Below are 14,116 nucleotides of genomic sequence, written 5' to 3'. Positions count from 1 at the left end.
ATATTTTACTGCTGTCTCCCAGCATAACAAAACTGGCAGGGAAGAGAATGTTTTGTTCTTCCTTCCTTTGGTGTGAATCTGGGAATAGCCCTCCGAAGTTCATGGAAAAATAGAATTTAGTCCACCTGACATGTTTTCAGTTGTTAGCAAGCAAAACATCACTGCTGCATTTGAGGAAGCAAGTTTGTCTTTGTGAAGGAGAAATTTCATTTCTCAAAATAGCTGCATAAGGGTCCTGATCTTCTACCTGTTCTCAGTTCTACAGATAAACTCAATGCTTAGGGCACTTGGGCACTACATTGGCTTTCTGTATGTAGCTGCTCCGTACTCTGGCAGCTGACATTTACCCAATTGTTTTACAGTGGTCCCAACTGAGAGCTGTCCTGTGGGTTCCTCTAGCACCATTATTGTTAATGAGAGAAATCGAGAACATGAGAAGCAGGAGGCCTGGCTGCTGATGGAGCTTCAGAAACTTCGGCGTCAGATAGAAGCTTCTGAGGTTCAGATGGTTCAAAGAGCTCCTCTTGGAGTGGATCAGGGGGCTGTACATGACTTTACAGTCAGAATAAAGGATTTAGAGGTAATTGTGGATGTTTTTCTTTGAGCGTCTCAAGCTTGGTTTGACTCTGTGCTTCAGAGCATGCTGCAGTTGTATTTTTGATCAGCTGGAAAAGACGCATATCCTGTGCACAGAATTCTCAATTGGAAGCTAACCATGATGATTTGGATTGAAGTTTAACTCCTAAGTAGAAAAAAGTTGACTCTTGGATGTTAGAAGTCAAATTCTGTCAGGCAAAGAATACAGAAAACCTAATGTAAAGTGAACATGAGCTCATGTGAGGCCTCATCCAGGTTAAAGCACTATTAAAATCATTTTGCATGGACCCCACTTTACTACCAACCTCTGAAGTGCTGTCCGTGGGATGTAGAATTGATAAGTGGGGCTTACAGGATCTCTCCCTCTCCCAGTTCTTAAGATTTGAAGAAGGCTGGAGACAGATTAGTAAGAAAAGAGAATAGGTTCAGCATATGAGAAAGTCTCCTGAGGCAATGAGGTTGCAAAAGTCTTAAGAGCAGAAGAACTTTGGCATGTCTACAGAGGCAGCTACCAATAAAGTACTCTGCTTTCAACAGAGCTGAGTTTCAGGGTGGCCGAGGTACTCAAAGAGGTATTGGCTGTTGTGAACTGTGCAAAAAAGAAACAACCCAACGTTACTTTGCAGAAAGCAAACTTGCACTGCAAAGTCCTCAGTCAAGGTGGTTAGCAGGCTATTTGGATAAGGAGACTGATTGCACATGTGTTGTAGAATGATCATTTAGCCACCAAAATGTGTAAATCAGGCATTCTTTTTCTTTAGGGTGTACAGAATGACTCTCAAATAATGGCTGAAACCCTCAATAAGCATAAGGACTTGCTGCCTAATTTCAGAGGCTGTGAAAAGTATGTGTACTTGCAGTCAGAGATAAATGCCCTGTTTCAAAAACTGGAAAATATTAATGGTGTTTCTGCTGGCTACTTAGACAGGTAAGAAAATTGAAGTTATAGCAATAATATGCTCACTTTCTTCATAATTGTTAGTTTGGAAACCTGCCTTTTGTTACCTGTAGTGTAAAATTGCACTTTCTTTCTTACAAATGCTGTACATGTGGGTAGAAACAGAAACTTATTTGACTTTCTTCTCTTTCCTGGAAGACTTAAGAAAAAAAAAGTCATGGATATCACTGAAATTTCTTCACTATTGTCTATTCTCTTTAATTAATGATCTGCAGTTAATAGGAAATACCACCTTTCTTACTCCAGTCCATAATGGATTTGTTTTGTATTATTTATTTTAGCTTGAATGCACTGAGATGTCTGCTTCAGGTTATTCTACAAACAGAAGATGTGATAAGAGTTTATGAAGTCAGACTCTCTGAAGAAGAAACTGTTCCTTTGGATCTTGATAAAGTAGAGGCTTACCGGGCTTGTCTGAAGGTGGGAGGCTAGGACCCAAGGACGCAGCAAGGCAAAACTTGTAGCTGGCAGCAGTGGTCTATTAAGCTGGGTGAAACCCTTCTGAAACCACAGGAGATGGAAATGCTGATACTGTTGTATTTTGCTGCATAGACATACAGCGCTTTTGCAAATTATTGTAATGTACAGGTTTCTACTTCTTCCATCCCCTGGTTGTTGCAGCCGGCACAGCAAAACCGGTGGTGTGGAAGGTCTCCAAAATCCATTTCTGTACAAAATTACGTGTTGATTTGTATCACTTATGAAACTGTGCAAATTTTTAGATAACATTTAAAAACTGGATATGCGCACCCTGAGGCTTGATTCCACGGCTGTTGCAAATGCAGGAATCTTCTATAGTTCAGTTAAATTTTCTAGTCAGTTGTTTCTAGGAACAAGCAAGGCAGGCCCTTCCTTTTTTTTCTTGTAATTGCTCTGCATAGTTCTGAGAACCTGAAGCATCAGCTATAGAATATGACAGCAGAGGGCTTTGCTTTAGCAAATTATTTAAGCATGAGTCTAACTTTAAACATGTTCTTAAGTCAAACTCTATTTACTAAAGTAAGTGTTTAACTATTTAAATCCAGCTGACATCAGTGTATGTGCCTTACTGAAACTTTTAGATCCCAACACACTGTGCATGTAGTTAATGGTTGGTGATTAAAGTATCCCCATAAGAATAAAATGTATGAGATCATTTTGTTTTTTTCTCCAGAAAATGAAAGCAGACCTAAACATGAAGAAGTCACTACTGAATGCCCTGGAAAATGAGCTGCAGAGAACACTTCAGATTCACTCACAGTCTTGCCAGTCATACACCCTGTATGACATGGACATTGGAAAGTTCTGTGACAAAGTTACCCAGCTAATAGACCGCTGGCAGAGAGTTGACAAGCAGATAGACAACAGGTTTGTACACACTTGTAATAGCTTCTTCCATATTGCTATTGCTACTGAAATAATCTTAACAGTGAGTCTAAAACAACTAATGTGCACTAATGATCGCTTCCAGAGGACAAATAATGACTTCAGGGCAATAAGACTAGAGTAGCCATGAATAGGTTGAATGTACTTTAAAAGGGATTGTGTAAGAATAAGCAGGAAAATTTAGTAATTTAAATTTCTAACCTATGTGCTATGGAGTTGTTCTAATTTTTTTTTTTTTTTAATTAACACTAAGAATTAAGTAAAAAAAAAAATCTCAGCATTTTTTTTTCTAATGCTTTATTGAGCTGTTGTTCAGAATCTCCTTGTAAAGCTTCCCACAGTTTTACCTCATTTATTACTGTGGCTTTTTTTAAAAGTTTTAAGAGAGAGAGAATGCATTTCCCATTTTGACAGGTTTTCCTGTTTTTGTTTTTCTAGATCATGGGATTTAGAAAGGCAGATCAAACAGCTCAAAACTTACCGAGATCTCTACCAGGCGCTGTGCAAATGGATCTGTGATGCCAAGCGCAGGCAGGATGCTATCGAGGGCATGAAGCTTTGCGATTGTAACGCTATCATGAGATATCTACATGATCAGAAGGTATGCAGCACCTGAATGAGTTGTCTTCAATTATCCAGGTTTTAAATTCTTTTGCTACTTAGAAAACACCAATATCAAAGCAATCCGCAATGCAATGGCCTGTTTTGAATTATAAAGTGCACAAGCTACCAAAAATGTGTAGAAGGCAGGAGAGAGAAAATATCATCCTCATTATTTTCTGTCAGTACTGCTACAGATTATGAACAAGGCTATTTTGGCTCCTGTATGATCACTGACACTTTTACAACATCAGCTTTGAATTAAGGGACTGTCTGGTGATGCAACTTACGGGATAAATTATAGCACAAAAATAAAATATGAGGAAATACATCTAAGTTAAAGTTAAGGAACTCCCCAGCTCTGGGGGTTGTTCAGTTGCTAGGTGTTCCTTCTGAGGACAATCTTCTTAGGCACAGACAGCTTGCTGTTGTGAAAACTGCACAGCTACAGGTAATTTCAGGTCTCAGCCTCTGGGGATGCAGTGGTCTCATACTGCAGGTGCTTTCTGATGCAGGTTATGTCTACAGGAGGAAATACTCATAAATCCTGAAGGAATGCTTTACAGTTCACTTTTTTCTTGACAGAACTTGCACAGTGAAATCTGTGGGAAGCGAGACAAAGTTGAGGAACTTCTCAAGCACGCAGACCAATGTTCAGCCGCAATTAAGGTACTTGGATTTCAACATTTTTATGGGGTGTGGTTTTTCATGGTCAAACGCGTCCCATTCTCTCTGCTCTGCTGGCAGGTAAAATGTTGGCTCACAGATGTGTATGTACAGAAATTGTTGGGGTGAAGCGCTTGTGTGTACAAAATATAATGAAAGTAATCTGTGTACTTGCCAACTGAAGACTACAGGCTGATGCAGGAGATACCAGTGAGAATTTCCCTTCAGGAAAATCAAAACCTCCCTCTAGCCAGACCAAACTTTCCAGTTCACGTGTTAAAAAAAACCAACAAAAAGCAGTAGAGAATTATCGGTAATTTAGGAATTAGGTCTGATTAGGATCTGGTCTAGGAGGCAAGACAAAGGCAGATTAGCAGGAGGAATGGTGTGCAATGTGTCACATGTGATATGAAAGAGATTCAGAGACAGTTATTTCTGATGAAGTTTTGATTGATGACAGTACCTAGACCGTTTGCTGCCATGAATCTTTTTCACCTCCAGGTGAAACCTCAACTAACAGAAACACCTGTCTTCCCTTTTTTGCAAAATGCTTTTTTTCTCTTTTTCCCTTTGTTATTCTCCTGCATGACTCTCCACAATGATACTTGAACTGATGAGTTTCTGTTTATGATAGAGGGTCATCTGTATGTGGTCAGAGATATAAACAACGTAACATGTAGCTTTTTATTATAAAAATAAACCGAAACAACCCCAAAACTTTTTGGGAAATTCCGATTCCTAGAGAGTTCCTTGGTGGTTGCTAAATGGGTCTTTAACTTTCCCTGTTGTTTTACAGGATTATGAACTACAGGTTGCTTCCTACAGTTCTGGATTAGAAACATTGCTCAACATACCTATCAAGAAGAGCGTTGTTCAGTCTCCTGCAGTGCTGATTGTGCAAGAGGTATCCTTCCTTCCTCCCCATCGCTCTTTTGAATAGATTTGTTTGTGTGAGCCATTGTGACACATATCCATCTGGATTCTAATAATTATCACTGTCATTAGTAAGGTGTGCCAAGCACACAAGCACAAGGAATTAGTGCAGAACAGTCACTGTGCTGTAAAATCATACTTGGGCTCATTTAGTAGATTAGCCCTCAGGAATTTACCTCATTCCTATTCAGTGTCCCTTGCATACATATTGTGAGAAAGTAAGATCCATGCCCCAAGTTGTTTAGTCACTTTCAACCTGGGAATTAACTACTATTAAAGTTTAACTTAGGTTACCTGTGACAGTCAGACAAGAAGAGCATGATGAACCAGGGATGAAACCTTAGATTTAATGTCAACTCGTCAAATGATCTGAGGCATAAGTATGTTCATATCTAACTGTAGTACAAGCTGCTAACAATGATTTTTCTTTTCAAGGCTAATGAGGCCCAGTCTCGCTACATAGAGCTTCTTACAAGATCAGGAGATTACTACAGATTCTTAAGTGAAATGTTAAAGAGTATGGAGGACTTGAAGGTAATCTGACTCTTATTTTCTTCACCTTCCATTTTTATCACAGGTTAGCAAGCTATCACTGATAAAGAATTCCTGCTTAAGTACAGTGGAAAACAGTCCACAAAACTAAGTCCTGAGCCCAGTGGTGTTCCATGAAGGAGGCATATAAGCAGATTCATGCATCTTTTGTCAAAGAATGCAGTATCTTGTGAAATTACCAATGTCATATGTGAGGTGGAGAACACTAGCCTCCTTGGTAAATAGGAGGTGCTTATCAAAGCACACAGGAGGTCCTTCTCTCCTCATTGCAGCCTTGACCTCAGTGACAGTAGAGTTAATCTCCTTGCTCCTCGTGGTTGAGGAGCCGCACCTCATTTCAAGCTGTTTCTAAAGTGTTTCAAATGGAGTAACTCCCAATTTGATAGAGCTCAGTGGAAACAGAGAGGGCCATTTAAGAGGTCACATATACTGAATGTGAGTCACCTGTTTGAAAATCTTGGAGATTCTAAAGAAGGCTATTTAATACTTTGCCAGCGAACTCTTGGTACATCAGATTTTACTATCTGTATTGCATCTCCCTCCCTCCATCAAGTACCACTTTCCCTCTGAAAGTCATTATGCTGATTTCTGAATAAGGTCTGACACTGGATAAAAAGGATTCCAGATTTTGGCTTGATGACATTAAATAAAAAAGGATTTTGAGCTCTCATTGAAGCTAAGGAAAAAACGTTTTGTAAATTGTCAGTGTTACAAGTGTGTACTGCATTTCGTGATGATTTTGAAACAGTTGTCAGAAGTGTTTATGTAGGGTTTTTTATTTGTTTTTTTGCTATCATTTTGCAGATGAAAAACACCAAAATCGAACTCCTGGAAGAAGAACTCAGGCTTGCCAGGGATTCAAACTCAGAGACAAACAACAAACATAAATTCCTAGAGCAAAATCTGCAAAAGTACCAGATGGATATTTCTCAGCTCAAGGCAAAGCTGATGAGTTTGGAGGAGATGAAAAGACAAGCTGAAATGGATGGAAATTCTGCTAAGCAAAATCTGGACAAATGTTATGCCCAAATAAAGGATCTAAATGACAGAATAACCAGGCTGACTTACGAGATTGAAGATGAGAAAAGGAAAAGGAAGTTGCTGGAGGATAGATATGAGCAGCAGAAGAATGACTATGACCAGCTGCAGAAAACAAGGCAAAACGAGAAAGACAGCCTTGGTTGGCAAAAGTTAGAGTCTGAGAAGGTCATCAAGGAGAAGGAGTACGAGATAGAAAGATTAAGGGTTCTTCTTCAGGACGAAGGCACACGGAAGAGGGAGTATGAAAATGAGCTGGCTAAGGTAAGAAACCAGTTTAGCGAGGAGATGAGTAATTTAAAGAACAAGTATGAAACAGAAATTAATATTAAGAAGACCACAATCCAGCAGATAGCTGCACAGAAAGATGATGATGCAAAAGGCCTCAGAGCTCAGGTTGACAGACTGACAAGAGAAAACAGAGACCTTAAGGATGAGATTGTGAGGCTGAATGATGCCATTCTGCAAACCACAGATCAACGGAGGAGGGCAGAAGAAGATGCTCTTCAGCAAAAGGCTTGCAGTTCTGAGGTGTCACAGCAAAAACATCAGTTAGAGCTGGAGCTGAAACAGATCATTCAGCTCCGTGGTGAAGACAACTCAAGATACAAGCAGGCTCTTGAGGAAGCTGCCTCAACTATTCAGGATAAAACTAAGGAGCTGGAAAGGCTAAAGGCTCAGCTTCAGGAAGAGGCTAAAAGCCGATGGGAACTTGAAAATGAATTGGCTAAGGTAAGGAACAGTTATGATGAGGAAATTATTAGTTTAAAGAACAAATATGAAACTGAGATTAATATCACAAAGACCACAATTCACCAGGTCACCATGCAAAAGGAAGAGGACACAAATAATTATAGAACACAGCTTGATAATGCCATGAGAGAAAATAGGAATTTGTGTGAGGAAATTAGGAGACTGAAGAATACAATAAGCCAGACAACAGATAATCTACGGAAAATAGAAGAGAATGCTCAGCAGCAGAAGGCAGCTGGCTCAGAGCTTTCTCAGAAGAAACAGCAGCTGGAGATTGAGCTAAAACAAGTTATTCAGAGGCACTCTGATGAAAGCATGCGGTACAAACAGTCTCTTGATGATGCTTCTAAGACCATTAAGGAAAGAAACAAAGAGATTGAAAGGCTGAGAAAGTTGTTGGATGTAGAAACAAGTCAGAGAAAAGAAGTAGAGGATGAGAACAGTCAGTTAAAAAGAGTCCAGTTTGACCTGCAGAAAGCAAACACAAGTGCCACTGAGACAATTAACAAGCTGAGGATCCAAGAGCAGGAACTGGCCAGACTGAAAATTGACTATGAAAGAGTTTCGCAAGAGAAAAAAGGCAGGGATCAAGAAAGTGCAAAGTTCCAGAGCACTGTGAAAGACTTGCAGATCCAGAAACATAAGCTGGAGGAGGAACTTTGCAGGCAGAATAAAAACCTAATGGAGGAGACATCCAGGAGGAAGAAACTGGAGGAGGAAATAGAAGGCATGAGGAGATCTCTCAGAGAGCAATCAGTCAAAATAACTAATCTCACACAGCAGATAGAGGAAGTGTCTATTGTAAAGAAGAGGAATGAAGATGACCTTAGACACCAAAGAGAAGTATTAGATGGTCATGTGAGAGAGAAGCAGAGATACATGGAGGAGATAAGAAAATACACATCTGATATCGAGACGATGCGGCGTCAGTTGGTCCAAGAACAGGAGCAATTAAAACAAGCTCACCTACGATACGAGCACTTGCAGAAAACCTCTGAGGAAAAAAGCAAAAACTTGAATGAGTGCAAAATAGAAATCGAAAGGCTTCAGTCTCTCACTGAGAACCTAACCAAGGAACACTTGTTACTGGAGGAAGAGCTGCGAAATGTTAGATTGGAATACGATGACCTCAGAATGGTCAGAAGTGAAGTTGATGAGAAAAATACTGCCATTGCTGAACTAAAGAATCAGCTTCAGATGAGCAGCAAGCAAACCCTGGAGCTTCAGGGGTTGATTAATGATTTACAGAAAGAAAGGGAAAAATTGAGACAGGAAATTGAAAAATTCCAAAAGCAAGCTCTAGAGGTATTCATACATATTTTGATCCCAGCTTTACTGTCTCTCAGATATATAATTAATTGCAGTGTCCATTTGAATCAACTTAATTCACGCTTTGCTGTTTGAGTTCAATCACTGTACTTGCGACTAATATCCCCTTTATGGTCCTTCTCCTTGTTATTTTTTAAACAAAACCAGCAGGATTTGGCCACTTCCTTAGCTGCTTTACTCCCTGGGAGCTGTGCTGGGGAGCTGTGAGGACAGTCTTAACTGTCTAGCTGAGCCTGCCCTCAGCCCTTGCCCCAGGAGAAACCTGGGATCTGTGGCAGTCTCAACCACCTATTCTAGGGGAAGATGAGAATACATGGAGTACCACTGTGCTTTACCTATGTACCATGCTGGCTGTGTGCTTCCCCAGGCTGTTTCAGCCAGAATGGGTTAAAGCAGTCCTTCAAGGCTGACCTGAGTGCTATCACAAACTATACCAGCTAAAAACCCCAGAACCAACAAGCTGTCAAAGTGGGTAAGGTGTTAACTACAAGTGAGGATTAAAGATTATGTTGTCAGCTGTACCAAAGGTACTTAAAGCCTACATTTCATTGACTGTTTTGGGGGTTTATGTTCCTAAGTCACTAAGGGCATTTGCAAATCTTATTATTGGCCCTTATTAAACTTGAGGTGACAGCATAAACAAGTTAAAGGAAACATCTTTTCATATTTCATTCTTCTGCCTGGTTTCTTTTCCAAAGAGCTACTATTTAAATATACACAAATGAGCACTTACGAAAATGGTTTTTTTTTTTTTTTTTTGCTTTTTCCTATATTTGCCCTTTATTTTTTCTCATTTGCACTCTCAGCTATTCTTTTTTCAGTTTTCTTTATTTAAAAAATCTTAATCCTGATTTTTAAAGAATACTAACATTTAGGATTATCTGACATCTGTGCATGAATATAAATGCACGTATTACAAATACATAAACTTGTATTCTCTTAACTGTGGATACAAATGTGCATGCTTGTAGGTGTTTGTGTCTATGTATACATATATGAAGACCTTAAGTGAATTAAAATGTGAAGCAGCATAGGTAAAATTGTTCAGAGTAACACGTGAAACTAATAGGAAAGTGAAAAGAGTCATGTATTTCCATTTTATCCATGTATGACCAGTCCTTAGCCGATAGAAATTCAACCAGGTTAGTAGGACTAATCCAGGGTACATCTGCTGAGTATCAGACTCTTAATGAGTCTGAATGCTCTGTGTATTTGTAGGTGTACTATGAGAAGTATTAGAAAGTTATAAAGAGCTAACTAAACCAGCAGAAAATCAAGGCTATGGGTAAAGAATGGGGTCTCTGGCAGTACTAGAGACATTGTCAGCGAAGGGACAATGTACCTTCACTAGTTTATATGAGTCCGTGGTCTTGGGTTAAGTACTGCTGTGACTAGAACATTCTCCAGTGGCAGTTTACTGTGGGTTAAAAGACAGGCTTGGAAGAGCATTGTAAGTGGAGAGCATAACTCTAACCAGCATAAACTCTAACCACTCTCTTGGTTTATTTCTTCTTTAAAATTGTAGGCATCAAATAGGATTCAAGAATCCAAAAATCAGTATAGTCACATTATGCAAGAAAGAGAAACCTTGCTGATAAAAATGAGTGCTTTGGAGCAAGACAAAGCTAGGCTGCAGAGATTAGAAGAGGAGCTGAACCGTTTGAAAGTTACCTTGGAATCAGAGTCTCGTTTGAAGCAACGTCTGGAAAGTGAGAAGCAACAAATACTGAATGATCTCAATCAGTGGAAGAGCCAGCACTCCCGGACAGAGGAATCCATAAGGAAGATCCAGTGTGAGAGAGAGAAAAGTGAGAGAGAGAAGAACACCCTGAGGACTGAGATTGAAAGGCTGCAGATGGAGATCAAGCGGATTGAGGAGAGATACCGGTGCAGACTAGAAGAGACCGCTGTTAAAAACCAGTCAGAGTTGGAGTCTGAGCGTCTCAGAATGCAGAGAGAGATTGAGAAACTCAAACAACGCCCATATGGGTCCCACAGATCTACACAGACTGAGGAAGACTTCTGTATTGATGCCTCCAAGTTGCTGTTCTGTGGGTTGCGGAAGAAGATTACAGCAATGCAGCTGTATGAGTGTCAACTGATAGACAAACTCACACTGGATAAACTGCTGAAGGGACAGAGGTCAGTGGAAGAAGTTGCGGCTGACATTGAACCCTATCTCAAAGGGGCAGGCGCTATTGCAGGGGTGTCTCTTTCTCCCAGACAGAAGTATTCTTTTGTTGAGGCCAAGCGGAATCAGCTGCTTACAGCAGAAAACGCAGTCCTGCTCTTAGAAGCCCAGGCAGCAACAGGAGGTGTGATAGACCCGCACCGAAATGAGATGTTAACTGTGGACAGTGCTATTGCCAGAGATCTGATTGACTTTGATGACAGAGAGCAAATCTATACAGCAGAAAAGGCTATTACAGGATTTAAAGATCCTTTCTCAGGCAAGACTGTGCCAGTGTCTGAAGCCATCAAGAAAAATTTGGTTGATAGAGAAACCGGTATTCGTCTGCTTGAAGCCCAGCTGGCTGTAGGAGGGATTGTTGATCCTGTCAACAGTGTTTTCCTGCCCAAAGATATAGCTTTATCTCGTGGCTTGATTGACAAAGACCTGTACAGGATGCTAAACAACTGCCAAGGCACTACAAAGAACTTCATTGATCCCACCACCAAAAAGGCAGTCACTTACATGCAGCTGAAGGAAAAATGTAGAATTGAACCACACACTGGTCTGCTCCTTCTCCCAGTGCAGAAGAGGAGTATGTCATTCCAAGGGATCAGGCAGCCTGTCTCAGCTGATGCACTGCTTGAGGCTGGAATTATTAAGGAATCAACAAGGAATGACTTGGAAAGAGGTGCAATCACAGTGGAAGAAGTGAGTGAGAGAATTATTGATTTCCTTCAGGGCTCTAGCTGTATTGCAGGTATCTACAATGAGGCTACTAAAGAGAAACTTGGCATTTATCAGGCTATGAAAATAGGTTTGGTTAGACCAGGGACAGCCCTTGAACTCCTAGAAGCCCAGGCAGCCACAGGGTTCATAGTGGATCCTGTCAGCAATGTGAGACTGCCCGTTGAGGAAGCTTACAAAAGAGGCCTTGTTGGAATTGAATTTAAAGAGAAACTTCTCTCTGCTGAAAGAGCTGTCACTGGGTACAAAGACCCAGAAACTGGAAACATCATTTCTCTGTTTCAAGCAATGAACAAAGAGCTCATAGAGAGAGGCCATGGCATTCGTTTGCTGGAGGCCCAGATTGCTACCGGAGGAATCATTGACCCCAAAGAGAGCTACCGCTTGCCAGTAGAGACAGCCTACAAGCGTGGCTACTTCAATGAAGAGCTCAACCAGATCCTTAGTGATCCAAGTGATGACACCAAAGGGTTCTTTGACCCCAACACAGAGGAGAACTTGACCTACTTGCAGCTGAAAGAAAGATGCATAAAGGATGAAGCAACAGGGCTCTGCCTTCTGCCCCTGAGAGAGAAGAAGAAGGTGGTGCACACCTCGCAGAAGAACACCCTTAGGAAGCGCCGGGTTGTCATTGTAGATCCAGAAACAAACAGGGAAATGTCTGTTCAGGAGGCATACAGCAAAGGCCTCATAGATTATGACACCTATACAGAACTAGCTGAACAGGAGTGTGAATGGGAAGAAATAACTATTACAGGATCAGATGGTAGCAGTAGAGTAGTCCTTGTTGACCGAAAAACAGGTAGCCAGTATGATATTCAAGATGCCATTGATAAAGGTCTGGTTGAGAGGAAGTTTTTTGACCAGTACCGTTCTGGCAGCTTAAGTCTGACACAGTTTGCAGACATGATTTCCTGCCGTAATGGTACTGATGAGGTGTTTCGGCATGAGTCAGTGACCCGGTCTCCCACAGTGCTGAGTGTCAGGAGTTCTTCATCGCTGATCAGGAGTGGTTCTTTCTCAGAGACCCCAGAAGAGTGCAGTCCTATTGCAGCCATATTTGACACAGAAAACCTGGAGAAAATCTCCATTTCAGAAGCTATACAGCGGGGCATCGTGGATAGCATCACTGGGCAACGGTTACTTGAAGCCCAGGCCTGCACAGGGGGCATAATATGCCCTACCACAGGCCAGAGGCTTTCACTTCAGGAAGCCACCAGTCAAGGCATCATTGATCAGGATATGGCCACACGTCTCAAACCAGCCCAGAAGGCTTTCATAGGGTTTGAAGGCATAAAGGGTGGGCGCAAAAGGATGTCAGCGGCTGAAGCAGTGAAGGAAAAATGGTTGCCTTATGAGGCTGGGCAGCGGTTCCTTGAATTCCAGTACCTCACTGGAGGTCTTGTGGACCCAGAAGTGCGTGGAAGAATAACTACTGAAGAAGCCATTAGGAATGGATTGATTGATGGTCGTGCTTCCCAGAAATTGCAAGATACGAACAGCTATCCCAAAATTCTGACCTGCCCCAAGACCAAACTGAAAATATCCTACAAAGATGCAATGAATCGATCAATGGTGGAAGACATCACCGGCCTTAAACTCTTGGAAGCAGCCTCCGTTTCATCTAAAGGCATATCCAGTCCCTACAATGTCTCCTCAGCACCTGGTTCTCGCTCTGGCTCTCGCTCTGGCTCACGTTCAGGCTCACGCAGTGGGTCTAGGAGGGGAAGTTTTGATGCGTCAGCATGCTCTTCATATTCTTACTCATATTCAGCCTTCAGCAGTGGGTCTATTGGGCGCTAATAACAAGTGAGGGGATGTGTCTGCATTTGAATATTATTTAGTTATACTTTCCTAAGAAAAAAAAAAAACAGACAAAAACCAGCACCAAAGTAAGTGAAAGCAAAACACTTCAGTCTTTTCTGCGTGTGTTCAGCTTCTTGTCTGACAAAGCTGTAAAATGCTTGAAAAATTATGAAATATAGATTAGGGGCTGCAAAAAAAAATTGTCTTTCTGAATTTTTAGTTTTGGTTCCCATTTCCTTTTAGTGTTTGGATTTTAATTGGTGTCTGTATAGTTTAAATACTGTCATGTACCTTCTGTTATCTCTGTCAACCCATAAACTGATGACTGAGGCTTGAAAGTCTTGCAGTAGTTAATTTTTTTTCCACATAGACCTTTTTCAATTTGCTATTATGAAGAAAAAAAATATTAACAATATGGACAGAAAATGCATTTAATATTGGTTTAGAATCTATATTATAAACATTAAAAGCTCTGTCTTCCAGATGCTCTACTTCTCTAGGGTTGGTTAGCCATTTTCTTAAGTATAACTTGGTGGGTGTAAAGGGCTATTGTTAGGCTGGGCTTTTGTTTTACTGTTACCCATATATATTTTCTACTGTTT

General features: G+C 40.9%; 1 protein-coding gene across 4 annotated transcripts in view; it reads left to right on the top strand.

Moving 5' to 3' along the window:
- DSP (desmoplakin) overlaps nucleotides 1–13,584 on the top strand; it is a 37,183-nt gene extending 23,599 nt beyond the window's left edge. For 2 of the 4 annotated variants that reach the window (XM_057399279.1, XM_057399280.1), the window contains exons 15-24: nucleotides 363–580; nucleotides 1,359–1,525; nucleotides 1,837–1,975; nucleotides 2,709–2,902; nucleotides 3,359–3,521; nucleotides 4,106–4,189; nucleotides 4,983–5,090; nucleotides 5,555–5,653; nucleotides 6,476–8,767; nucleotides 10,317–13,584. In XM_057399279.1, coding sequence (XP_057255262.1) covers nucleotides 363–580; nucleotides 1,359–1,525; nucleotides 1,837–1,975; nucleotides 2,709–2,902; nucleotides 3,359–3,521; nucleotides 4,106–4,189; nucleotides 4,983–5,090; nucleotides 5,555–5,653; nucleotides 6,476–8,767; nucleotides 10,317–13,511 — 6,659 coding nt within the window. In that variant the 3' untranslated portion in view covers nucleotides 13,512–13,584. The remainder of the gene's footprint in view (nucleotides 1–362; nucleotides 581–1,358; nucleotides 1,526–1,836; nucleotides 1,976–2,708; nucleotides 2,903–3,358; nucleotides 3,522–4,105; nucleotides 4,190–4,982; nucleotides 5,091–5,554; nucleotides 5,654–6,475; nucleotides 8,768–10,316) is intronic. The other 2 variants (XM_057399282.1, XM_057399281.1) reach the window with 2 other exon arrangements.
- Nucleotides 13,585–14,116: the final 532 nt, after the last annotated feature.

This window comes from Pezoporus wallicus, unplaced genomic scaffold (genome assembly GCF_028554395.1).
Source record: "Pezoporus wallicus isolate ANWC-B61680 ecotype Strahan unplaced genomic scaffold, APGP_CSIRO_Pwel_v1 contig_818, whole genome shotgun sequence".
NCBI lineage: Eukaryota > Metazoa > Chordata > Aves > Psittaciformes > Psittacidae > Pezoporus > Pezoporus wallicus.
Note: the sequence above shows the minus strand (reverse complement) of the source record. Positions and strands in the feature narration are given on the sequence as shown.